Consider the following 27846-nt stretch of genomic DNA (forward strand, 5'->3'; position numbering starts at 1 on the left):
GGGAGGGGGGGGAGGGGGAGGGGGGGAGGGGGGGAAAGTGGGGGAGGGGGGGGAGTGGGGGGGGATGGGGGGGAGTGGGGGGGGAAGGGAGGGGGGGAGTGGGGGGGGAAGGGAGGGGGGAGTGGGGGGGGAAGGGAGGGGGGAGTGGGGGGGAAGGGAGGGGGGAGTGGGGGGGGGAAGGGAGGGGGGGAAGGGAGAGGGGGGAAGGGAGGGGGAGTGGGGGAAAGAGAAAGGAGATGGGGAGGAGGAGAGAGGAGCAAGGAAAGATGAGTGTGGGGGGAAAGGGAGGCAAAAATAAAGGGATAGGTAAAAGGGGCAAGGACAGTGGGGGAGAGAAGGGGAAGCAGAGAGACAAAAGGACCAGGAGAAAGAAAAGAACAGGAGGGAAGAGAATCAGGGCTGCAGAAGGAAGAGAAAGCAGAGAAGGGGCAGGTGGAGGAGAAAAAAGTACAAGCAGGGGAGGAGAAAGAAAAGAGAATAAGGAGAAGAGGGCATAGCCAAGCCCAGGGGGAGGGGCGCGTGGCTAGGTTGCATAGCAGAGAGCAAGGTTGGGTGTAAAAAAAAACTGAGCAGGGATGAGGGGGGAAATAGATTGGGGCTGGGTGGTGGGAATGGGGCTAAAGTGAGGGTGGTGGGGGTTAGTCACATTTTGCTCATAAAGTGCCTTTGGAACCTTGCCCGTGTTGAAGCATTAAGAGGGCAGCTGTCTCTCGTAACCTCTCTCCTGCAGTTTAAAGTTTGCCACCAATGTTACTCCACATGTGCACTGTAAGGTTAGTGAGAAACACTATTCCAGCTGTTTCTCTTCCTATCTCCAAATAATGAACCGTGGTTTCCTCCACTGCCCAACAATGAGCAGCGTGCAGCTGGGCACTGTACCTCCGCACTGTCCTTCAGCCAGTCTGTACGTGGCAGCTCCGCCAGCTGGGAAAAACGCCGGTCGTAAATGCAGAGGTGGAGGTGTTTATCCAGCACCCGGAAATCTTCATAACTCCTCTTCACAATCCAACTTCTGCCCTGCGGATAGAGGAGAGTTTACTGAAGACACTGAACATACGTCACTTGGGAAACACTGCCATGGTCAAATCAAACTCTGAAGGACTTTAATGCTTTTAGTTCGACATTTATTGCTGCAGATTTGGCTGGTCAAAGTTATTGAACTGTTCAAACTGTACTGCTCCTAACACAAAAAAACACAGAATAGCAGCACATGGGCTCCAACCACAGAGGCAGGGAGTCACCTGACATAATAAAAGCCCCTCCCAGTTAACTGTCTCAGTGGGTGAAATGAATGTGCTTATATTGGAGCTGAAGAGAAACACCAAATACACAGCAGTCAGCATGTGGAAAAAAGACAGGTTAACATGTTGGGTGGATTCATGTTCTTATATTTTTTGCATTATGTTCCATTCAAACCGTCCAACTTTTCAAAAATGACAATGGTACCTTACAGAATTATGTTAAATACGATCAAATAAAATGATCTATTTCAAGCCCTAGCTGTTTCTTGTTCAAACGACGTGACCAACGATTGCCTTTCACTGACCTTATGAAAACCAATAGACCAACCGTGGATCTGGAGCCTCCTAAACTAGTCTCACTAATTATCTAGACAGTCAGGCTCTCTCCAAACTCTCGCTACTTGTGTTCACAGCAAGATGCAGATTCCATCACCTCCGTGATCCAAACCTTACATTCGCATACTGTGAACAGGATTAACAATTCCTTTTTATGCTTATGTCAAATGAGTTTGGCCAGTTTCAATCCAGTTCCTAGCAGGCATGGTCCTGCAGTATTAAACTGCCCTCATTTGGCACTAATTGGCAATGTCCTTCAGACAGGCCAGTGGATAGCTGGCATGGGAAACGGTAGAGATACTACACTGGTCTGAGATTGGAGTTGAGGAATACTGTTGAGGCAAAGTAGAAGGTGCCTTACTCTGGATCCAGCTGTGTCATGCCTGAGCTGGAAAATGTTCCATTCCCAGCATGAACATCCCTCACCTTGATGAGCACAATGCCTTTAGTTTTAAAAAAATCAAACAATTTTAAAGAAGAAAACAGCTTATTTCGACAACTGCCTTAAAGATGCGTCCTAGTATTTTATTAACTTCGCATCAACTGATCAGCAAATTATCAATCCACTCAACGGCCAAGACCAAAAATCCTTGTTCATCTTCCCTGATGGACTCCCTTCATCATGTTCCAATATGGACTAAGTCGCAAGTTAGTTTCAACTAAAATGGAGCAGACTCTTTGGATCACATGGATTTTTCCTTCTCCTAAAGTTGTGGTCATCAGCAAATATTATATTCCAAATCCCCATCTCTAGGTTATTTCTGTATAGTACAGGTTCCCGTGTAACTGCCCTCCAAGGCTTTTGCCAATTACCATTACCTGCTTTCTATTGCCACTTTTTAATCCAGGTGATTAATTTTTGCTATTAATTTCACGTCTTAATTTTTAGCCTCATGTTGGACCCCATCACAGAAACATAGGAACAGGTGTAGGCCATTCAGCCCCTCGAACCCGTTCCGCCATTCAATTAGATCATGGCTGATCTGTATCTTAACTCCATCTACCCGCCTTGGTTCCGTAACCCTTAATACCCTTGCCTAACAAAAATCTATCAATCTCAGTTTTGAAATTTTCAATTGACCCCCCAGCCTCAACAGCTTTTTGGGGGAAAGTGTTCCAGATTTCCACTACCCTTTGTGTGAAGAAGTGGTTCCTGACATCACCCCTTAACGGCCTAGCTCTCATTTTAAGGTTACGCCCCTTGTTCTGGACTCTCTCAACAAAGGAAATAGTTTCTCCCTATCTACCCTATCAAATCCTTTAATTATCTTAAACACCTCAATAGATCATCCCTTAGTCTTCTATTTATGGGAATACAAGCCCAGTCTGTGCAACCTGTCTTCATAACTTAACCCTTTTAGCCCTGGTATCATTCTGGTGAATCCGCACTGCACCCCCTCCAAGGTCAATATATCCTTCCTCAGGTGCGGTGCCCAGAACTGAACACAGTCTCCAGATGGGGTCTAACCACAGCTTTATATAACTGTAACATAACTTCCAACCCTTTGTATTCCAGCCCTCTTCAGATAAAGGCCAACATTCCATTAGCCCTTTCAATTATTTTTTTGTATCTGTAGATCCAGTAAACTTATGAGCAGAGTCCGCTTTTTCTAAATCCATATTATCGATTCTTTAGTTTCTGTATAGTTCAGGTGAACACCACTAGCATTCTGTATCACGCTCAAACATGTTCCCCACCATTGACGTTCAGCTAACTGGGCTCGTGCCTCACTAATTTTTGGATATGTCCTCACTCCTCAGGTACAGCCCCTGTATTCACACTCGGACTTATTCATTAACAGTAAGGTTCCATTTACCACTCAAGTACAGACTCAGCATTTTTACACACAACAGATTATGTCTCAGAATAAGCTTCTGCACATCTAATTCACCAGCAATCTGGACTGAAAGCTTTGAAGTGTCTCGTCAAATATTTATTCCTCAAGCAACATCACCAAAACAGATTATCCGGTCGTTAACCTCATTGCGGCTTGTGGGACCTTGCTGTGCGCAACTGTGCTGCCATGTTTCCCTGGATTACAATGATCAATACACTACATTGGCTGTAAAGTGCATTGGAACGTCCTGTGGTTGTGAAAGGAGCTATATAAATGCAAGTTCTTTCTGTAACATTTTACAGTTTCCAATCATTTAAATATTTCTAATCATTTAACAATTGTTTCCATAAAAGCTTTAGCAGCTCAGTGACGATGAAGCACTCCCCCGACTGCTGACCTCGCCAGGAAGGGGCCTGGCACGATACTGCGGCATGTCCCTGTGCAAAGTTTTCTTTAAAAGGCATACAATCTTTTTCTCAGTGTATAATTTTGAACATAAAACATCACTTGGATCAAAAAGTACTGGAATACACTTGCTTTCCCCTTTACACTTAAACTGGTTACCTTGTGGGTGATGGGAAATACTTACTCGTAGATATGGTGCCTAAAAGATCTGTTTGTTAAACAAGAAAATTAGGAATGATGTCCGAAATTCATCTAAAATTTCAGGAAGCATTTTATGCTGTTCAGGTCTGAAACAGAGTAATTACCCAGACCTCTGGTACAGGGAATGGGTGTGGGGAGGCGTGGGGGGGAAACATAAATGAAATTCAAACCATCCCACCCCATAATCAGCACAAACCATTTCTGTAGAAAAAAATGACTAATATGAGCAGTTTTATTAAACATGAGCTATTTTCCTAAGGACCATCTGTGCTCTGTCAAAGCATCTGTCAGTTTAAACTTTTCATTTCTTACTGCTCCAGAGCCAACTCTGAGGCCCTGGTCCGCGAGGAATTAAGACCACAGCTCGCTCCCTTTTGACCTTTAAAGCTGCAACACATCAGTGTAAGCAGAGAATGCTGCTTTCTCACAGCCTACACACGGCTATACTGAGTGAGTACAGCCAGATCACACGATCACTGCTACATATTTCAAACACTTTAAAACAACCCAACTCTCTCGACTCAACAGGAATGCAGCAGTGTTCTGATTGTCATGGAAAATGGGAGATGCAGGCTCCCAGCTGCCGGCTGCAGGGAGTATGAGTGTGAGAGTGTGTGAGCGAGGCACCCTTATGGCGGGCTGTGTGTGTGCAGCTTCCAAGAACCTGGAGTTATCTGCAAACTGACCACATCCAGAGCAAAATCTGTGCAATCTGCCCCCACCCCAGCTGAGGTTACACGCACAGTCCCCACCCCCCCACCCCCGGGTTACACCCCACTCCATCACCAAGTTTCTTCCAGGAGGCTGTACATTTAAGTTGCTATCATAGATTAAAATTTTGGCCAGAAATTCTATTCTGTGACATCCCTTCAGCCACTTATTCCCAGTCATCTTTTCCTCAATGGGTATTTGCTCGTGCCTGTCCTATCCCTATGGAAGATGATCCATTCTTACTCTTCTAACTGCCATCCAATTGCTCTTCCATTGGAGGTTATGAAAGTTACTGTTAACTGGCAAATTATTAAAGCTCGGACCTGATTCATGCTTTTTGATTTCATTATTTGACAGATGATCATCTTGCCGATCTTACATATCTCTGCAACTCCACTCTTGAACATTTTGATGAATCATTTGTTATTGCTTTGGATGTCCGCAAAGCTTTTGACAGGGTCTAGCACCATGCACTTCAAAACAAGCTATGTTTCATGGCTATGTGGTTCCCCTCTCACGTCACTCCAGTATAGCTGTGTAGGTTGTGTGAAAGCAGCATTGCCTGATTCCATCTGTGCTATAGTTGATGCCTCAAACTCTGACTCTTCTTCCATTAACTCAGGAGTTCTCCAGGGTTCAGTTCGCTCGCTCTGTTCCTTCTCCATATCAATAACCATTTTTTGTGCATTCTTGGGATGTGGGCGCCGCTGGCAAGGCCGGACTTTGTTGCCCATCCCTAGTTGCCCTCGAGAAGGTGGTGATGAGCCACCTTCTTGAACTGCTGCAGTCCATGTAATGAAGATGCTTGCACAGTGCTAAGTAGGGAGTTCAATGATTTTGACCCAGCGACGATGAAGGAATGGCCAATATATGTTCAAGTTGGGATGGTGTGTGACCTGGAGGGGAACTTGGAGGTGGTGATAGTCCCATGCACCTGCTGCTCTTGTCCTTCTAGGTGGTGGAGGGAGCAGGTTTGGAAGATGCTGCCAAAGAAGCCTTGGCGAATTTCACCGCTCATACAAACATATGAAAATTGCGGATAGGAAAAGATCCACTGGTCCAGATGCCTGGTGCATCACAATACAGACACTCCCCACCCACCATGTAATCTCCTGGGAGAGGTGAAAAAACAGGTAAAAATCCAGGCCAATTATGAAAAAAAAATGTGGAAAATTCCTCTCGGACCCCCCCCGTGGAAAATTCCTCTCGGACCCCCCCCCCCCCCCCTTTAGACGATCAAAACTAGTCCAGGAGATCAGTCTGGCACTGATTTACGTTACAGGATATCTACCTCTTGTACAAGGTGATCTCTGCCCCAGCGAGAAACAGGTCCAGCTCTCGCCTGAAGGAACTCAGTGAATCAGCGTTCATCACACGAGCCGGCAGCCTATTCCATAGGTCCACTGGGAAAAGAAGAACTGCCCAACATACAACCTAGTTCTGCCCTTATATAATTTGTCAGCGTGACTCCTGGTGTGCCCTAACCTATCCAGTTGAAATAACTGGTCCACATAAACAGAATCTAGTTCCCTCATTATTTTATAAACCTCAATCAAATCTCCCGAGTTTATGCTTTTCTAAAGTATACAGACCCAATTATCTGAGCCTAGCTGGGTAACTTGAGTTATTTTAGACTGGGGCCCTCCTTTGCAACCTTTCCAGAACCTCAATATCAACCACCACGAGACGACCAAATCTGGACACAGAATTCCGAGGCCCAACCAACGTCTTGTACAAGGACAAGATGGTATGCTGTGTTTTATAGTGAATGTCCTGTAAATACACCCTAGAACCCTGTTTGCTTTAGCTCTGGCTTCACGTCGTTTGTCTTAAGCCTTTAAGAAAGTGATGCACCATAACATGCACCAGATCGCTTTCTTTTACCACTGGCTTCAACTGGAGCGGAGCGGGTCTGGGGGGGACCGGAACCGAGCGGGTCTGGGGGGGACCGGACTCGAGTGGGTCTGGGGGGGACCGGACTCGAGCGGGTCTGGGGGGGACCGGACTCGAGCGGGTCTGGGGGGGACCGGACTCGAGCGGGTCTGGGGGGGACCGGACTCGAGCGGGTCTGGGGGGGACCGGAACCGAGCGGGTCTGGGGGGGACCGGAACCGAGCGGGTCTGGGGGGGACCGGACTCGAGTGGGTCTTGGGGGGACCGGACTCGAGCGGGTCTGGGGGGGACCGAACTCGAGCGGGTCTGGGGGGGACCGGACTCGAGCGGGTCTGGGGGGGACCGGAACCGAGCGGGTCTGGGGGCGACCGGAACCGAGCGGGTCTGGGGGGGACCGGAACCGAGCGGGTCTGGGGGGGACCGGAACCGAGCGGGTCTTGGGGGGACCAGAGTCGAGCGGGTCTTGGGGGGACCGGACTCGAGTGGGTCTTGGGGGGACCGGACTCGAGTGGGTCTGGGGGGGACCGGAACCGAGCGGGTCTGGGGGGGACCGGAACCGAGCGGGTCTTGGAGGGACCGGAACCGAGCGGGTCTTGGGGGGACCGGACTCGAGCGGGTCTTGGGGGGACCGGAACCGAGCGGGTCTTGGAGGGACCGGAACCGAGCGGGTCTTGGAGGGACCGGAACCGAGCGGGTCTTGGGGGGACCGGAACCGAGCGGGTCTTGGGGGGACCGGAACCGAGCGGGTCTTGGAGGGACCGGAACCGAGCGGGTCTTGGGGGGACCGGAACCGAGCGGGTCTTGGAGGGACCGGAACCGAGCGGGTCTTGGGGGGACCGGAACCGAGCGGGTCTTGGGGGGACCGGAACCGAGCGGGTCTTGGGGGGACCGGAACCGAGCGGGTCTTGGGGGGACCGGACTCGAGTGGGTCTGGGGGGGACCGGACTCGAGCGGGTCTGGGGGGGACCGGACTCGAGCGGGTCTGGGGGGGACCGGACTCGAGCGGGTCTGGGGGGGACCGGAACCGAGCGGGTCTTGGGGGGACCGGAACCGAGCGGGTCTTGGGGGGACCGGAACCGAGCGGGTCTTGGGGGGACCGGACTCGAGCGGGTCTTGGGGGGACCGGACTCGAGAGGGTCTTGGGGGGACCGGACTCGAGCGGGTCTTGGGGGGACCGGACTCGAGCGGGTCTGGGGGGGACCGGACTCGAGCGGGTCTGGGGGGGACCGGACTCGAGCGGGTCTGGGGGGGACCGGACTCGAGCGGGTCTGGGGGGGACCGGACTCGAGCGGGTCTTGGGGGGACCGGAGTCGAGCGGGTCTTGGGGGGGACCGGAGTCGAGCGGGTCTTGGGGCGTACCGGAGTCGAGCGGGTCTTGGGGGGGACCGGAGTCGAGCGGGTCTTGGGGGGGACCGGAGTCAAGCGGGTCTTGGGGGGGACCGGAGTCAAGCGGGTCTTGGGGGGACCGGAGTCGAGCGGGTCTTGGGGGACCGGAATAGACCTGGTTTTGTGGGACCAGAGTAGAGCTGGTATCGTGTACCACAATTATTTTGCACCTTGATGCGAGTGCGTAGACAATGAAGTACTTTTGAAGTGTAGTCACTGTTATAATGTAGGAAACGTGGCAGCCAATTTGCACACAGCAAACTCCCACAAACAGCAATCTGAGAATGACCAGATAATGTTTTTTTTATATGTTGTTTGAGGGATAAATATGGAATCTGTTCTGCACATTTAGCAGCCAGAGACAGAGACAGAGTTCCCAATCCGTTGGCAGATTGCAAGATCCATAAAAATCTGTTACTGATCCCATCGGAAGAAACGGCACCGATTGCCTCCTTTACATTCTCGAGCGCCATCAGCAACTAGTGAACCACGTATCGGTACAGAACAGCATCTGGTAAAGAAACTCTCTAAGACTGAATTTCAGCTCATCGAGGGCTTTTACACTGTGACTTGGTGCAGTCTGGGTCGTGAGAGAGTGACCCCAATGCCAACTCGCTTTGTTGCTCTCCTGTTTCACATTTGAAGTGTTCTTCTAAACTTCAATGGCGGATCCGGAGACCCATGAAAATGTGGCTTTCCACTGTTACTGTAATAAGATAGGCTGGTCAACTGACAGCTGCTGCTGACCATGTAAGACCATCAGGTCAGCGGTCAATGGCACCACAGCCACAGTGCCTGGGATGTAGTCCAAGTAATAGTTGGTCAGGAACTGAACTACAAACACCGTTAGGCACTCTCACACAGCAGCCCCATTTGGGGTGAGTGGTGCTGTACTGGTCTCCCACCCTCACTCTCCACCATCCACTGGCGTTCACCATCAGGCACAAGTGGAGCCAGCGACTAGAGCAGCTTACAAGATGATGTGCGTTCACAGTCATCACAAGGCAAGTCAAGCAGTATCTGTTTCTAATTGTAGCTGACAGCAAGACAAACCAGGAACATGTGCCGGCTGTAGGTTTGTGATGGCTCACCCAAGATAGAAGTACCTATAGAGTCAGGAGGATTTGCTGTTTGGCTCCATCAGTATCCCAAAAGGATGATGGTGTCAACAAAATTAGCGTGTGAATTCTGCATTTTGTTAAAGCACTAAATGAAGTATGAGCTGCTCCCTGAAGGACCCTACAGTGTAAATATGTTCATTAGAGAAATTGTTCAGTGGTATAGAATGAATGGGAAAGACCCCATTATGGAGCTAATGTCAAGTGTCCTGAACTCACGCTCCCTAATGACCATGGGCAACATGGATGCATCATTTCCCCTCCCTGCAGACAGCAGGCTGCTCCATACACTTCAACCCGCACACGGCACCTCCTGTTCCTTTTATACGAGGCTTTTAAAGGGAACCAGTTATGAGCAGTACAATTGCCAACATGTTGAAACTCGGCCAAAATTAAACTTGCTTTATGATGAGATGGGTTTAGCACAATATAAACCTCGTGTCTGCACAGGTTTTATGAGTACGTCGATTGTGCTGCTGTTGAACGATGGTCAGAGGAGTGTTTGTCAAGCACAGCCAGTCTCTGGCTACGTGTCCAAGCCTCACACGGAGTGAAGGCTATTACACTGCCAAAAACACATATGGGAAATTCTCAGCTACCATTTTTATAGAGGAGTCAAACAATGAGGTCTGTAATTCAGCCCCTGACCAGCCATTACTTTCAGTAGCTCCAGTTTCCATTTGTGATTAGCAGCCAGAATCACATCCCTTAGTTACCTGCACAGCGGAAAGGCTCTCTAGCGGGTTGTATGATGATGGGAATCTGACACCATAATTTGGAGACATATCAGACTTTACTTAATCATATTGTATTTGCAGGCACATTTTTTGAGAAATGTGTAGTTTGTGGTTTTTCTTAAAGCCTCACTATCATCTATACTGACCAGACGTTGCATTAATGGCCTGGTTCCCATTCACATCCACAACATAACCAGCAGCGTGCGTGCCGCTGGCCAATCTGTAGCAGGAATCTTTCACCCAGAGAACTCTTCCTCACCTTCCCATGTCCTGAATCAGTTGCATAAATGTAAAAAAAATTCGAAGCTACATCCACACACTATTATCACTGTGTATTGATTCCTCCCCCAAGTACACCATTCCCCTGGAAAAATGGTGCCGATTGCGGACGACCCCTGGATTTTCCGATGGAACGAGCACAAATGCCAGCACCCTCGGTGACAGACCTGGGGAAAGTGGGAGAAATTCCAGATCCAGCCTCCCCACAAACACACAAAAATAAAACTATCATGTCCCTCTCTACACAACCAGCACCCAACTCCCACTGCTCCCATCCAAATGGGTTCACCCAGAAACTTGACAGATGCTGGGGGCAAGGGAATCGGCAATTCACAAGCAAACTGACCGCACTTTTATTCTCTTTAAATCAGAATAGTCTAGACAGATCACTGCAGCTTTAAAGGATGGACTTGAACAGAAACCCTCTCACCCCCAGAAATCTCACTACACAATTATAACAAAGCACAACCCAGCATGTGACAGGCAGTGAGGTGAGCACGAGCTTAGTTAACTGCAGCACCACCTTCACAATGGCTGGTAATGATTTCTAGTTTACCGGCACAGGAGGTGACGATGTAACTAATTCAGTAGCGTCACACTCTGCCAACGTTTTCCCCTCTTGAAACGCATCCTCTTTAAGAGAGCTCACGCAGGTTTCACTCCCACGGTTCCGAACACAGCCTTTTCCCCATTACTCACTTTAAAAACAGTTCACGCTGGCAACAAAATTTCCAGAGCCAAATCCCATCCCAATTAGCTCAGCCTCAGCACCGATGAAATCACAAGGGCCAGCTGGAGAATTGGCTGCTGTGAATGGTGGCAATAATTGCCATCTATCAGATGGGGTAAGAGGACGCCGCAATGCTTGCCCTCCTCTCCAAGGCACTGACTCCATGAATGTGCACCGGCAGCCCCCAGCTATCTTGCCCAAGTGGCCATCCTTCAGGTGTTGCAAACCAGTCAATGGTGGAGGGCATCTGACCAATCCTGTCTTCCTCCAATGTCCTCCCCCGCCATCCACGCCCGGCGTCCTCCCCCCGCCATCCACGCCCGGCGTCCTCCCCCCGCCATCCACGCCCGGCGTCCTCCCCCCGCCATCCACGCCCGACGTCCTCCCCCCGCCATCCACGCCCGACGTCCTCCCCCGCCATCCACGCCCGACGTCCTCCCCCACCATCCACGCCCGACGTCCTCCCCCGCCATCCACGCCCGACGTCCTCCCCCGCCATCCACGCCCGACGTCCTCCCCCGCCATCCACGCCCGACGTCCTCCCCCGCCATCCACGCCCGACGTCCTCCCCCGCCATCCACGCCCGACGTCCTCCCCCCGCCATCCACGCCCGACGTCCTCCCCCCCGCCATCCACGCCCGACGTCCTCCCCCACCATCCACGCCCGACGTCCTCCCCCCGCCATCCACGCCCGACGTCCTCCCCCAGCCATCCACGCCCGACGTCCTCCCCCGCCATCCACGCCCGACGTCCTCCCCCGCCAACCACGCCCGACGTCCTCCCCCGCCATCCACGCCCGACGTCCTCCCCCACCATCCACGCCCGACGTCCACTCTTGACGCCCTCCCCTACTATCCACGCCCAACGTCCACCCTTGACGCCCTCCCCCGCACTTACCAGCAAGAATCACTAAATAGTAGGCTGGTGGTAGACTCGGTAAAGTGGCCTTTAGCTAGAAACCTGAAACAGTAACATTCTGTGTTGGAGCAAAGCCCTGTCCCAAAGCCAGGGCAGTTTTCCTGTGAAACTCATTCCCAAAACAGATCCAGCAGGCGAAAGATTGCCAGGAATGCAGCAGAAAGGGCAGTACCTAAAACATGCAACAAATCTTTAAGCAGAAACATACTCTATTTTAAATGACTTCTATAAAATTATTCCATTGGCTTAGTGGAACTTGCTTAAAAATACAACTCTCAGATCTTCAGTTTCATGCATAAGGACAGGGGGAAGGAGGAAGTGAGAAAGAAGAAAGGGGCAGGGGGATAGAGGAAGGGGAAAGGGGGAATAGGGAAAGGGGGAATAGGGAAGTGGGGAAAGGGGAAAGAGGGAAAGAAGGGGGGATAGAGAATGGGGTAAAAGGGAAAGAAGGGGGATAGAGAAAGGGGAAAGAGGGAAAGAAGGGGGGTTAAAGAAAGGGAAAGAAGGGGGATAGAGAAAGGGGAAAGAGGGAAAGAAGGGGGGTTAAAGAAAGGGGAAAGAGGGGAAGGGAGAAAAGGGAAGGGGAAAAGAGGATGCGGAGAAGGGGAAGGGGAAAGGTGTGAAGAAAGGAAAATGGGAAGGGGAGGAGGGGGGGAAAGGGCGGGGGGAATGGTGTAACTTTCATACGGTGCCACAGTGTGAGAACACCTGGCAGTACAATTGGGTTGTGTCTGGAAAGAGCATTTTGAGGTGTATGTCACTACAGTTAAGCACAGGTCTGTCTCTTTCGGGTAGCAGTAATCAGTTTGAGGTAATGGATTAAAAGCATCATCATTCAACATTAAAATACACTGGATCGAATGTATTTTTTCCTACAGGGCACGGGGGACTGATATCGATACACTCTGTGACAACACTGCATCTCTGTCCTGCCACTGCGCCAGGCATTTCCACGTGAAGATGGAGGAGACACTGTAGCCTCGCCTGAGTGACGTACTCACTTATATATATTGGCAGAGGGCAGCCTGCTCACTTTCTAGTCCAGGGATGATGCACAGCACAAGAATTCCACAGAAGGGAGAGAGCAGAAAAATAATTCGTACCTCATAAAAAAGAACGAATTTATGCACAAATGCACTGGCTTGTTTCAGACCTTCTCGGATTAACTATTTTAATCTCGATATACATTGTCAGCAATTTTCTGCAAAGTTGTTTTCTGAGAATATGAAAGTATAAGTGTTGAGTCGAACACAGGCAAATCTGAGATTTAATCCCCCATTAGCTGAAGATATTACAAATGTCAGATGCACTCTTCATCTCTTCCCTCCCCTGCCCAGGCAGATCAATAGTACCGAAAACATTCCCCAACTTCCCAATGGCATAGCCTGTATAGAGTCATCTTGTTTTACCATCTTCTCCCACCAAACAGAGTGCAAAGGGATCTTTACTATTCACTGTTATCAATTCCAGCAGCATTCCAGACAGATTTTTTAGATTAAATTCAAGAAAAACACCACGGAGGTTGTTGCAGCTGAGGATGTTGTATATGATTATTCTTCCTACTTGTTAATCCTCTCGAGTGCTGAGCACTCCCCTCACATTTCGAATTACGCACTTTTCCTCCAACATCTGCTGAATGGTTCTGTGGGTTTCCAGTATTGAGTATTGTAAAGGGAAGCAGGAATCATTTCCAAACAGGCCGGAGAGATGGAGAGTGTGCTCGATTTTACTAAAGGGCAGAAAAACTGCTGTGTATCTCCGCCTTCAGGAGGATCAGACGAGATCGTGAGCTCACCAGATATGTGTAGAATAAAACGCTCAGCCAAAAAGAGCCGTTCCAATATTCTACCACTGCAAATCCCCATGGTTCAATTCTAACAAACAGCAATACAATGCTTCCAGTGTTCGTCATCTCAATACTAGTGTTGGCTGGCTCAGTAATTAGGAACTAGCACAGCGTACTGCCAAACATTTACAGGCATAACTGCAGCCAGTTATAAACCCAGAGGCTGAGGGTATTATTGCGATTACTGCACATTCTCACCTCAGCAGCACAAGGAGTGAGATTTTAACCACCAGAGCTAAAAAACTGTACTTAATATTTCTTTGCCCTTTGGCAACAGGAACTCTCAGCAGCACACTAACAAGGGCTCAGAGGGGGAGAGAGACTTCAATATATTAGTGTGGTTAAAGGTTATTCTGAAGCATTAAATCAGCAAGTAACTGGCCAGAAAAGTGCTTAATGCTCACAAGATTTATCACCACTAAACGTTAAAGGATCCTTCAACACCAGTTAAATGTGATGTGGAGATGGGGCATTCACACTGAATGTACCATTGGATGGATGTGTATAATACTCCCGCACCACATCATGGATACAAAGGGGGCAAACTCCGAACTCTGGTCATGTCTAAGGTCCAACCTCCTGTGCATCTTAAGAGCTGCTGCAGGGCGCACTGCAAAACCTGAGATTTTGTCCTACTGGCCTCCAAAAAGCCCAAAGAGGAGGGAACAACACTGTAAATGGAAACAGGGAGAGCAGCAATCAACAGTCACAGGAATAAACCAGGCCAGAGGAAAAAGCACAGCAGTCCCTCTGGCCAGCCTGCTGGGTCGCAGGGTGATCTGTCAGAATTCACCTCAATCTGCCGATCAGGAAATTGACAGAGACTACGCTTTACTGCTCAATAATGCAGCAGACAGCAAATCACTCAATCTTTAAGCCAAAATGTAATAAAGTGGAATCCTGATTACCCACCCTCGGTTGGGGGAGGGGGGCGGGTAGATAATGGAAACTAGAGGTACCCCAAGCTTTGGTTTATATGTATGGTACAGAAATACAGGAATGAAAAACATGCTGTATTTCAGAGTAATAAGTATAACCAATCATACCCACATTCATACCCACAGTTCTGGGTAAGTACTGTCTGACGACCAGTGTTTCATTCCTTAACCTTGGCTGGAAAGTTTTGATAGATGACGAGGGTTGGACAGAATGTGCTGAGAACTCTTCTATACTGCGCACAGCTCAATGTAGGCTCGTGGCAGTGAACATCAGCTGTGATGTTACCGGACAAATGACAGTTACACCAAGCGCACTGACTGAGTAATGATGCAGCTGTCACTTCAATTCCCAAATAATTATATTTAGTCAGTCAACGGTTTAGCAGAAGTGCTACACCCAATTTGTACAACTCAATGCACCATCATACCCAGACTAACGCTCACAGTCCGGCCTCCTCTCTGGCTTGGATCTTTGCCCGAACTCGTCCATTTATTTTTCCCCATTAATAAGTCTTTCTGACCCTCAGGTTCATCACTTGCAGTTTTTGAGTGAGGGGGCGGGCAGGGGGCAGCAACAGCAGTCTACAAGGTGCTGTATGAGACTGATGTGGCTTCGCTCACCTGCAAATTTGGTTTGCAGGAGTCCCAATTCCTGATGGGCTATGATCAAGAACACAAGATGGAAAACACTGTACAGAAAGCTTCCCTCAGATTGCCACAACCCTGCGGTCCAGCGGCCGGCTCCCAGAATTTTACTGCACAAACTGCTTGGTATTGGAGAGAAAACAAGCAGTGTAAAACCTCAAATGAAATCCTAGCACACAGGGCATATTCACTGCCACGAGCCTAAGTTGTCTGAATTGTGCGCAGTATGGAAGAGTTCTCAGCACATTCTGTCCAACTCTCGTCATCTATCAAAACTTTCCAGGAATACGCACTGCAAAGACAGGCATCGCAGGTACAGTCACCCGCACCGCAGGTACAGGCACCCGCACCACAGATACAGGAATCGCAGGTACAGGGAGCAACACCACAGATGCAGGAATCGCAGGTACAGGGACCCACATCACAGGAACAGACATCACAGGAACAGGCATCGCAGCCACAGGGACCCATACGGGTAATGCAGGTTGATTTCATCAGAAAGCCATCGGGTTGAACAGTGTAGCGGATGCAAGCTTGTTTAAATGACAGTCAGTGCCCTGACACACGAACAGTTTATTTCCCAGATTACTGCAGTAAATCATGACTCTGTATACATCTATGTGGCTTAGAAATTGCCATAATTAAATTTAACACTGACAACCGCATTCATTTGTCATGTAATAAGACTGGATGTGGGTCTGAAATATTTTGATATCTGTAATAGCAATGCTGATCATGAAGAGATAAAGTATGGTAAATAACACGTAATTACCGCCTTTGGACGAACCCTTTCAGTTTTTAAGTCATGGTTAAAAGGTAAGTTTCAGACTATAAATAAAATGCTAAATTATAAATCTTGACTGGGTGATAACATAATGCCTGAACACACTGTGCAGTACCAAATACAGCGGCTCCTTTCGTAATCCACAGCTCGATAGGTTTCTCCACACGCACGGAGAAAAATGCATTTAAGCAGGGTGAGGCGGCCGCAATGGCTCGATTAGTAAAGCAAGTGTGCAACTGCACCACACAGAGCAGAGGTCCCAGATCCCATCCAGGGAGTCATAGGAATTGCTAGGCGAAAAAAGACCGGTCCATCTAGTTCATCTTCTACCATCCTGCTCATTGCATGATACAATGATAATGGAGTTGTTGACTAACCATAACAATCAATCTCTATCAGTCAGTCTACAACAGACCCAGACATGACATGACGAGATCCCCAGTGGTGGAGAGCTGTGGGAATCATTGGTCCAAAGTCACCTGTTCCTCCCAAGCCTGCTACACTTACCACATGTCATGTCTCAAATTACCCATACACTGTATCCCAAAATATTGTTTTCTGAAAGAAAACAATCTAATTTGCATCTGAATGAATCAATACAATCTGCTTCCACCGTCCCCCTAGGGAGTCTGTTCCATAGATTGATCACTCGCTCACTGAAATATTGTTTCCGCAGATTAGTTTTGAATTTACCCCCCTTCAAGCGCAGGCCGTGTCCTCTGGTTCTGGACAGGGTGAAACAGCTTGTCGTGGTCCCTTTAGAATCCTGAAAACAGCAATCGTATCACCTCTCAACCTTCTCTTTTCCAGTGGGAAAATGTCCAACTTACATAATTGCTCCTCATATTCCAATGCCTCCATCCCCTCAATCATTCTGGTTGTTTTCTTCTCTATCCTTTGACTAACTGCTGAGGTGACCAGAACTGTACACAGTATTTTAAGTGGGGTCCCACCAATGATTTATAAAATGGCAGAATTACTTCAATATTGACTTTTTGAGACATGGATTGCTATAATTACCTTCAGTCAGGTATTCCTGCTCCTGACCGCTATACAGTGACCCTTTCTGGAAAGTGCATGAGTGGACATCGAGTAAGGACAGGATCAGGATAAGGATCAGGCTTGGGATTAGTTGTGGCTCCGCCCTCTCCACGTTAGGACACTTTACCAACTCTTCCAGGCCACTTGGGCTGTTGGCCCGAGTGAAATTGGGGAAACCTGCAATTTCTCTCCACCTCAGGACTCCTCGATATTAAACAACAAATATAATTTGTTGGTTGTACAAAGAACCAATGGTGATGTTGAAACAAAAACAGAAAACGCTGGAAACACCCAGCAGGTCACACAGCATCTGTCAAGAGAACGTACTGAACCCTTCCTCAGAACTGGTGATGTTGCTACTGTGTGAGGCACTGGTTCGGCCCCAGCTGGAGTTCTGTGTACCGTGCTAGTCAGCGTACCACAGGAAGACTATTACTGCCCTCAGGAGTGTGGGGCAACAATGACACCAATCTCCAAAAGTCCATTCAAATTATCCCCACTGGCAATGGGCTCAAAAACTCAGGCACCATTTTATTATAGGGGAAAGTAAAGAACTCAGGCAGAATTATTCCACACAAAGGGTAATAAAACAAGTTACCAGAGAAGAAAATAGTGTATTGGGCGGAGGGGGGGGGGGTTCAAGAAATAATTAGATGTGTTTCTGGAAAAGAGGGAACTCAGGATGCAGTGAGAATGTGGGACGGAAATCAATTAAAAAGGGACATTGGGCCAAAAGGTAAGTTCCTGATCCTGAAATTTTTTGCATTTCACTCACATCTCTCTGCAAATCAAATTATATCACTTTTGGTTAATGCAAAAGTAATGTTCATCCAAAACTGCATCAGCTGCAGTGATAAATTAACATTCATTCCGGTAAATCAGCCCAACAGTGCTACCAAAAGCTACAGGTTGCCCACTTTCCTGAGCAAATGGTCTGTTTAAACCAACATTCCAACAGTGGGTAAAGGTGCCCAGAGTAGCACAAAATCACACAGACCCAAAGGACCTAGGTCTGTCCTGAGTTAGCTGATCTCAGCCCAGGCAACAAACAGGGCACTACAATCGGCCTGTGTCCCAGGGCCAGGGAGAGAAAAAGATCAGCCAAGGTTCCTGGTCCTGACCCCTGCGGTGTGTGCGCGTGCATGCGCGCGTATGTGAGCGGAGAGAGATTGGGATCAGACTTCAATGCGATGCCCAACGGAGTTAAGTAGCCTGTTGACGTTGCAGGATTACGGGAGGGGAAAGAAAGAAAGGTAAGAAATTGCATTTATATGGCAGTATTTCCAGCCCACCCCATCCCTCGCTCCCACTGACCTATTCTGGCACACCTACCACCCCCCAGCAATTTATTCACCTGACCTACTCCCCTTATTTTCCCGCTCAACCCATTCTTGGCCCCTGCCCAGTGCTCCTGGACTCCAGAATCCCCTTCCGAGTCCTCTGAAATCCAAGGACCTATATCCTAGTGTTCCCAGTGTTCCTAGATACATGAACTAGCCTCCCCACAAGTATTAGTAGATTCTGGATCACCCTGTGCAGTAGGTCCCCCAGTACATGCTCAATCCAGAAAACACCCATAGTCCCAGCCCACCTGAAGCACCCTCCCCCCTCTCATCTCCAGCCCCATGCTGCTAAATCTGGAGCCATCTGCCCAAAGTACCGACACACCCCTGTACATCCCTGGTGCTCCAGGTTCTAGGACCACCTCCTAGTACTACACACACCAGGAACCCCTTCCCCACCCCAGTCCTACGCACTCCAGGACCCCCCTCCCTCCCAGTACTACACACACCAGGACCCCCCTCCCTCCCAGTACTACACACACCAGGACCCCCCTCCCTCCCAGTACTACACACTCCAGGACCCCCCACTCCAGTACTACACACTCCAGCACTTCCTACTCATTACCAGAACCCAGGATCGTTTTTCAGTTCTAACAAACCCTAGGATTGTCCTTCCCCCCAAAATCTTTCCCAGTGCTGCAACTCTGCCTCAAGGCTGAACCTTCCACCCCACCCCTCGTGCTCGCAGACCCTAACAGTGCTCCCATTACTGCCAGACCCAGGAATCACCAGTAAACCAAAACCAAACCCCACATTCCATCCCTCAGTGCTGCCAAAGTGCAGGTTCCCTCGCCACAATATTGGCGTACCCGAGAACCACCCATAATGTTACCAAAGCATAGCACCCCTCTATTACTGCAGCAGAACATAGAAAGGTTACAGCACGGAAGGAGGCCATTCGGCCCATTGAGTCCGTGCCGGCTCTATGCAAGAGCAATCCAGCTAGTCCCACTCCCCCGCCCTTTCCCCGTAGCCCTGCAAATTTTTTCCTTTCAAGTTCCCATTTTGAAGGCCATGATTGAATCTGCCTCCACCACCCCCTCTGGCAGTGTATTCCGGATCCTAACCACTCGCTGGGTAAAAAAGATTTTCCTCATGTCACCTTTGGTTCTTTTGCCAATCACCTTCAATCTATATCCTCTGGTCCTTGGCCCTTCTGCCAATGGGAACAGTTTCTCTCTATCTACTCCGTCTAGACGCTTCATGATTTTGAATACCTCTATCAAATCTCCTCGCAACCTTCTCTGTTCCAAGGAGAACAATCCCAGCTTCTCCAGTCTATCCACATAACTAAAGTCCTTCATCCCTGGAATCATTCGAGTAAATCTCTTCTGCACCCTCTCTAAGACCTTCACATCTTTCCTAAAGCGCGGTGCCCAGTACTGGACACAATACTCCAGTTATGGCCGAACCAGTGTTTTATAAAGGCTCATCATGACTTCCATACTTTTGTACTCTCTGCCTCTATTTATAAAGCCCAGGATCCCGTATGCTTTTTTAACCACTTTCTCAACCTGCCCTGCCACCTTCAATGATTTGTGCACATATACCCCCAGATCTCTCTGTTCCTGTACCCCTTTTAGAATTGTGCCCTGTAGTTTATATTGCCTCGCCTCATTCTTCCTACCGAAATGTATCATTTTGCTTTGCATTTTTCTGTGTTAAATTTCATCTGCCAATTGTCCCACCCATGCCACCAGCCTGTCTATATCCTCTTGAAGTCTATCACTATTCTCCTCACTGTTCACTACCCTTCCAAGTTTTGTGTCATCTGCAAATTTGGAAATTGTGCCCTGTACACCCAAGTCCAAGTTATTAATATATATTGAGAAAAGCAGTGGTCCCAGCAATGACCCCTGGGGAACACCACTGTACACCTCCCTCCTGTCCGAAAAACAACCGTTCACCACTACTCTCTGTTTCCTGTCCCTTAGCCAATTCTGTATCCGTATTGCTACTGCCCCCTTTATTCCATGGGCCGCAATCTTGATGATAAGGCTACTATGAGGCATTTTATCGGACAGCTTTTGAAAGTACATATACACATCAACTGCACTGTCCCCACCTACCCTCTCTGTTACCTCATCAAAAAACTCTATCAGGTAGTTAAACACGCTTTGCCTTTAACAAATCCGCACTGACTTTCCCTAATCAATCCACCCTCATCCAAAAGTGACTGTTAATTTTGTCCCATATTATTGTTTCTAAGAACATAAGAAATAGGAGCAGGAGTAGGCCAATCGGCCCCTCGAGCCTGCTCCGCCATTCAATAAGATCATGGCTGATCTGATCCTAACCTCAAATCTAAATTCATGTCCAATTTCCTGCCCGCTGCCCGTAACCCCTAATTCCCTTTACTTCTAGGAAACTGTCTATTTCTGTTTCAAATTTATTTAATGATGTAGCTTTCACAGCTTCCTGGGGCAGCAAATTCCACAGACCTACTACCCCCTGAGTGAAGAAGTTTCTCCTCATCTCAGTTTTGAAAGAGCAGCCCCTTATTCTAAGATTATGCCCCCTAGTTCTAGTTTCACCCATCCTTGGGAACATCCTTACCGCATCCACCCGATCAAGCCCCTTCACAATCTTATATGTTTCAATAAGATCGCCTCTCATTCTTCTGAACTCCAATGAGTAGAGTCCCAATCTACTCAACCTCTCCTCATATGTCCACCCCCTCATCCCCGGGATTTACCGAGTGAACCTTCTTTGTACTGCCTCAAGAGCAAGTATGTCTTTTCTTAAGTATGGACACCAAAACTGTATGCAGTATTTCAGGTGCGGTCTCACCAATACCTTATATAACTGCAGCAATACCTCTGTTTTTATATTCTATCCCCCGAGCAATAAAAGCCAACATTCCGTTGGCCTTCTTGATCACCTGCTGCACCTGCATACTAACTTTTTGATTTTCTTGCACTAGGACCCCCAGATCCCTTTGTACTGCAGTACTTTCCAGTTTCTCTACCCCTCTCAATATATTCCCGTTCACTGCGTATTCCCTAATTGCATTACCTCACACTTCTCCGGGTTGAACTCCATTTGCCACTTTTCCGCCCACTCCACCAACCCATTGATATCTTCTTGGAGTCTACAGCTATTCTCTTCACTATTAACTATACGGCCAATTTTTGTGTCGTCTGCAAATTTGCCAATCATGCCCCCTACATTCAAGTCCAAATCATTAATCTATACCACAAACAGCAAGGGACCCAACACTGAGCCCTGTGGCACACCACTGGAAACGGATTTCCATTCGCAAAGACATCCAGAGACTTTTACCCTTTGTTTCCTGTTACTGAGCCAATTTTGGATCAAATTCACCACATTTCCCTGTATCCCATGGGCTTTTACCTTTCTGACCAGTCTGCCATGTGGGACCTTGTCAAATGCTTTACTAAAATCCATGTAGACAACATCCACTGCACTTTACTTTAAGTACAGCAAACCTTTCAAGTAACTCTTCTTTATCAATTTTTAGCCCATCCAATATTTCAACTATATCTTCCTTTACTGAGATTGTGGCAGCATCTTCTTCCTTGGTAAAGACAGATGCAAAGTACTCATTTAGTACCTCGGTCATGCCGTCTCCACAAGTAGATCTCCTTTATGCCCCTAATCGGCCCCACCCCTTCTCTTACTACCCGTTTACTGTTTACATACCTATAGAAGACTTTTGGATTCCCTTTTATGTTGGCTGCCAGAGGAGATTCACCAGGATGTTACCAGGGCTGGAGCGCTTCAGCTATGAAGAGAGACTGGGAAGATTGGGTTTGTTTTCCTTGGAGCAGAGGAGGCTGAGGGGGGACATGATTGAGGTGTACAAAATTATGAGGGGCACAGATAGGATGGATACTAAGGAGCTTTTTCCCTTCGTTGAGGGTTCTATAACAAGGGGACATAGATTCAAAGTAAAAGGCGGGAGGTTTAGAGGGGATTTGAGAAAGAACTTTTTCACCCAGAGGGTGGTTGGAGTCTGGAACTCACTGCCTGAAAGGGTTGTGGAGGCAGGAACCCTCACAACATTCAAGAAGCATTTGGATGAGCACTTGAAATGCCATAGCATACAAGGCTACGGACCAAATGCTGGAATATGGGATTAGAGTAGACAGGGCTGATGGCCGGCGCGGACACAATGGGCCGAAGGGCCTCTATCCGTGCTGTATAACTCTATGACTCTATTCTCATACTCTCTTTTTCCCTCTTATTTCCTTTTTCAATTCCCCTCTAAACTTTCTATATTCTGCCTGGTTCTCACTTGTACTATCAACCTGACGTCTGTCATACGCCCCATTTTTTCCATTTCATCTTACTCACTATCTTTTTTGTCATCCAGGGAGCTCTGGCTTTAGTTGCCCTACCTTCCTTCCTCGTGGGAATGTGCCTAGACTGTATCCGAACCATCTCCTCTTTAAAGGTTGCCCACTGTTAAATTACAGTTTTGCCTGCCAATCTTTGATTCCAATTTACCCGGGCCAGATCTGTTCTCATCCCACTGAAATTGGCCCTCCTCCAATTGAGTATTTTTACTTTAGAGTGGTCCATGTCCTTTTCCATAGATAATCTAAACCTTATGATACTATGATTGCTGCTCTGTTATTGCTCCCCCACTGACACTTGCTCCACTTGGCCCACCTCATTCCCTAGAACCAAGATGTAGAGATGCCGATGATGGACTGGGGTTGACAATTGTAAATTTTACAACACCAAGTTATAGTCCAACAATTTTATTTTAAAATCCACAAGCTTTCGGAAGCTTCCTCCTTCCTCAGGTGAATGTGGAAATGAAATCCTCGAACCTATCAATTGCTGTCTTTTCCTTCCGGATGTTTCTATGTTTCTGCCTAGAACCAAGTCCAGCAATGCCTCCTTCCTCGTTGGGCCAGTAACGTACTGGTCAAGGAAGTTATCCTGAACACATTTCAAAAATTCCTCCCCCTCTGTGCCCCTTATATTATTGTTATCCCAGTCCATATTAGGATAGTTGAAGTCCCCCATTATCATTACTCTATAGCTTTTGCATCTCTCTGTAATTTCCCTGAAAATTTGCTCCGCTATATCCTTCCCACTAGTTGGTGACCTATAGAATACACCCAGTAGTGTAATGGCACCTCTTTTATTTCTTAACTCTAACCAAATAGATTCTGTCCTTGACCCCTCCAGGACATCCTCTCTCTCCAGCACTGCAATATTCTCCTTAATCAATACTGCCACCCCCCTCATTTCTTTCCTTCCCTATCTTTCCTGAACACCTTGTATCCAGGAATATTTAGTCCCCAATCTACACCTTGTATCCAGGAATATTTAGTCCCCAAACTTGCCCTTTTTTGAGCCAGGTCTCCGTTATCGCCACATGTGGCTATTTGCGCCTGCAGCTCACCAATCTTGTTTACCACGCTTCGTGTGTTTACACACATGCACTGCAAACCCGTCTTAGACTTTCTTGTACTCTCTCTTAGTCTGATCCCACCTAATACTGTACTATTACTTGCTCTAGTCCCCTGATCCTTTGAGCCCCTTGCTTCTCCTTTCCATTGCTACATCCTGGTGCCCAGCCCCCTGCCAAATTAGTTTAAACCCTCCCCCCACAGCACTAGCGAACCTCGCCGCGAGGACATTAGTCCAGCACATCATCACATTCCCCTCCCCACTACTCCTAAACCCCAGAAACCAACCTCCTACATGTTCCCTTATATCTTCCTGCATATACTGGCCTTCAAAAATTATCCATAGATCTAAGAGCATACAACCACAATGCCAAAACCTGCCACTTGATCAGTGATGCAGTTTTGCTACACACTTTACGATGGGCCAACACAGTCTAAGGAATTTAATGCTTCGTCTCTTAGGATATGTTCAAAATGCAGAGAATTCACTTGTGAAGAGAGGTGTGAAATAGTTTGTGCAAATTACTGATTATAAAAGTGTCCTCTTCTCTTGTAATATTCCTCTCTGACAGATTAAACACTTTAATACTAGACTGTGGGCCTCTTCACTCCGTGTCTTCACATATGAATGATCAGGCTGTCATCTAAGCAGGAAAATCAGTGGCAGGAGATTCCTTCAATACACTATCGCACATGGGATCACGACACACAAGTAGATTTCGCGACCCTTGTTTGATATCTATAGCTTGCTCTGAGAGCGCACCTCAGCTCCTCCGAAGGAGACAGCGATCAGACCAGCTGTTATACTGAGAAAGTTAAACACAAACCAAAAAGAAGCTTCAACTTTGCAGCAGGTCAGACAAAGCGGTAGGTAGCTACGACTTATAAGGAACGAGGAAGTCTATCTAATATGCTGTGTGTAAAGCGCACAGATCATCACCTCATGAAATGGGATTTGTCTCCAGCTACCAGAGACTTGTGCGGACATTTCACCCTGAGGAAGGGTGAAAAACCCCAAGCGTATAGTTATGTTCATGGCTTTTGAACTGCAGATGCGCAAACCTCTTCCAGGGACAGCTGTACCCAATGTTGCTGGCACTGCCCCACAGTGTAAAGGCAGCAAATTGGGAACTCCAGCAGTCCCAGCACATCGCAGTCGGCTGGGGAAGCACAGCTGCAATATACACACGGCTTTAACATTCCTCCTCATTCATTCTCATTCACTATGACTGAACTGTGAGGTCTGCCAGGCTTGTGGCCGGGCGAAATCCTCGACACCTTGGACAGTCAAGCCCTTTGGTTAAGACTGAAAATGAGTGTAGGAAGCTGCCTTGCAGATTGTATAAAGAACCTTTTCCACAATGGTCCATGATTTGGACATAGTTCGAACAGAACAGGTTCAGTAGCCGAGGTGTTATGGTACTGGATTAGCAACACAGAGGTCGTGAGTTCAAATCCCACCGTGGCAAGTTGTCCAACTGAACTTTGGTGAAAGATCAACAGAAACAGCCATCAGCAAATTACGTGATTTCTCCGAATCTTCTGGTCTCCTGCCATAACTTTAGCAGAAGAACCCCCGGAGAAATTCCAGGTTTTGGTATTTAATTCAGCAGTGAGTGGGAGGAAGATCGAATCCCAGAGATGCCCTATATCCTGCCACCAATCAACACATTGGATCCATTCAGCAATGTGAGCCGTGTGTGTGAAGATTTTTTCTGGATGTTAAAGGGATATTGCTAATGTAAGAGAGACAACCTACTGCCAGGTTCGGTGAATCTACTCAGAACTTAATGTTCTTCCATTTTTCCTGTTCTCCAGGTTAGTGACTCTACTCTGGGGACAGTTCTGTGGATACCAGCTGGCCTCTCGGTAGCCATTCTTCATATATGAGCCTAGACAGTAAGTGTCAGCAGGCTATTCAACTGTGTTATTCAATTGTAGAAAAGCCCAATTCTCAGCCAAAATCCATGTTCTGCATCATGAGATCGCCATCAGGAGTGGGAACCATGGCTGATTTTTTTCCATTAACAGTACATGCCAATGCCTCCGCCTGTGTACACATCTGCCCCTATTTCTGGATCAGAGTGCATGTTTACCCACTCTCTCTCTGTGTCCTTATGTGTGTGTACTTGTGTCTATCTGCGTGTGTACTTGTGTCTATGTGTGCGCACACATAGGAATATCTGACTCTGTGTGTGTCTCTCTCTGCATGTGCCTGCCCTGTTTGTGACGTGAATGGACTTGCCCCATGTCTCTTTGCAAGTTTTTCCTCACTTTTGGCAGTTAGTGCAGGATCTCCCTCAGGGTGATACAATCAGCCTCAAGACCTCTGACCTGGGATGGAGGGGAATATAGATTTGGCACTACATTTGTTTTCTTTCAGTCTTGCAAAACCTCACCAGTGCCCAGCGATTCCATCAGATTTACAGCCAGTGCCTTACAAATTTCCTCCCTGGTCCTTCAGCACCGTGTATATATGCCACCTGCCCTAGGGTATTGGTTCGTTTTAATCCCTTTCGATTATCAAGTAACTCTTATGCTGATTTCAAAAACCTCCAGGATATTGGGTTTACCATAAAAACCTGATAACAAGTTAGTGTTATCCTCTGTGAACACATCCAGAAAATATTCATTCGGGATTTAAACTATTTACAGTGGATACTAGTTAGGGTAGTGATATCAGCTGAGAAAGAAATAACAAAAGATTATAGAATTATGTAGCATCTTACACATCCTCAGGATATCCCACAGCACTACTTAATTCATAGCCAATTAATTATATTTTTTATTATTATAGTCACTGTTGTAATGTAGGAAACACAGTAACTAATTTGCGCACAGCAAGAGCCCACAAACAGCAATGAGATAAATGACCAGATCATCTGTTTTTAGGTGTTGGTTGAGGAGTAAATGTTGGTCAGAATACCAGGAAAACTCCCCTATTCTTAGTTGAATCATGCCATGGGATCTTTTACGACTAACTGAGAGTGCAGATATTAGTTTAACGTCTCATCTGAAAGACGGCACCTCCTACAGTGCAGCATTCCCTCAGTACTGTATTGAAGTTCCAGCCTGGTTTATGTGCTCAAGTCTATGGAGTGGGGCTTGAACCCACGACTTTCTGACTCAGAGGTGAGAGTACTACCACTTAGCCAAGACTGACACCTAACGTGCTGAGTGGAGTGCTCCAAAGATCAGTGCCATAGTAGCTATTTCTAATCTACATAAATGACCTGGATTCAGAATCACAATGGAAGTTGGCCAAGTTAGCAGAGACAGTAAATTGGGGGGCAGTCAAGTTTGAAGCGGTCACGGTATTACAGAAGGACCTAGACAACATTTGCAAGCAGGAAAAACTATTGCTGATGAAAATCAATACAGATAAGTGCAAGATTTAGACATGAAATAAAATGAGGAACATATTTAATGAATGTCACTAAACTAGTTGGAGAAGACAATGAAAAATTTGGGATAATAGAATCAGCTCTTACCATGTTCAGTGATTGCAAAGCAACAAGCAAACTGAATGATGAGTGATATTGCCAAATCAGTCGCGTACAAGTCTGAGACCCTTATACCGAAGCTATACTGTGCTCTGGTCAGGCTCCACCTCGAATACTGCATTCAGTTCTGATCACTGAGGCACAAGGCAAACCTCCAAGCCCTGCAAATGGTGCAGAGAAGGGCAACAATGCTGTCGCTAGTGTCAGAGGAATGAGTTATGAGGAAAGGCGAGGGAAAATTTGGAATCTTCTTTGAAAGGAAGTGTATGGAAGGAGACCTTGTAGAGGTATATGAGGTAGTAAATGGAACAGAAAGGGTTAATCCTGACCACTGCTTCAAGTAAAACAATGGGCTTCATTTTAGCACCCACCATCAGGTGCGTTCCTGGCGGGGGGGGGGCTCCGAAAATCGGGGAAACCCGGAGCGGGTCCGGAGCCCGGCTCCAACCCGCCCACTTCCGGATTCCCCACAGACGCGCCGACGTGCGCGCACAGCCCCCGCATGTGGGACTCCCGCAGGCAATTAAAGCCAGCGGGGTGCCACTTAAAAGTATTTACTTAGCTATT

General features: G+C 47.7%; 1 protein-coding gene across 5 annotated transcripts in view; it reads right to left on the reverse strand.

Annotated features, from left to right (window-relative positions):
• Positions 1-27846, reverse strand: part of LOC137301557 (rho GTPase-activating protein 32-like) — a 469652-nt gene that overhangs the window by 138596 nt on the left and 303210 nt on the right. For 4 of the 5 annotated variants that reach the window (XM_067971106.1, XM_067971109.1, XM_067971107.1 and 1 more), the window contains exon 7: positions 880-1017. In XM_067971106.1, the coding sequence (XP_067827207.1) occupies positions 880-1017 (138 nt within the window). The remainder of the gene's footprint in view (positions 1-879; positions 1018-27846) is intronic. The other variant, XM_067971110.1, reaches the window with a different exon arrangement.

The sequence above is a fragment of the Heptranchias perlo genome, chromosome 33 (genome assembly GCF_035084215.1).
Source record: "Heptranchias perlo isolate sHepPer1 chromosome 33, sHepPer1.hap1, whole genome shotgun sequence".
NCBI classification, from domain to species: Eukaryota; Metazoa; Chordata; class Chondrichthyes; order Hexanchiformes; family Hexanchidae; genus Heptranchias; species Heptranchias perlo.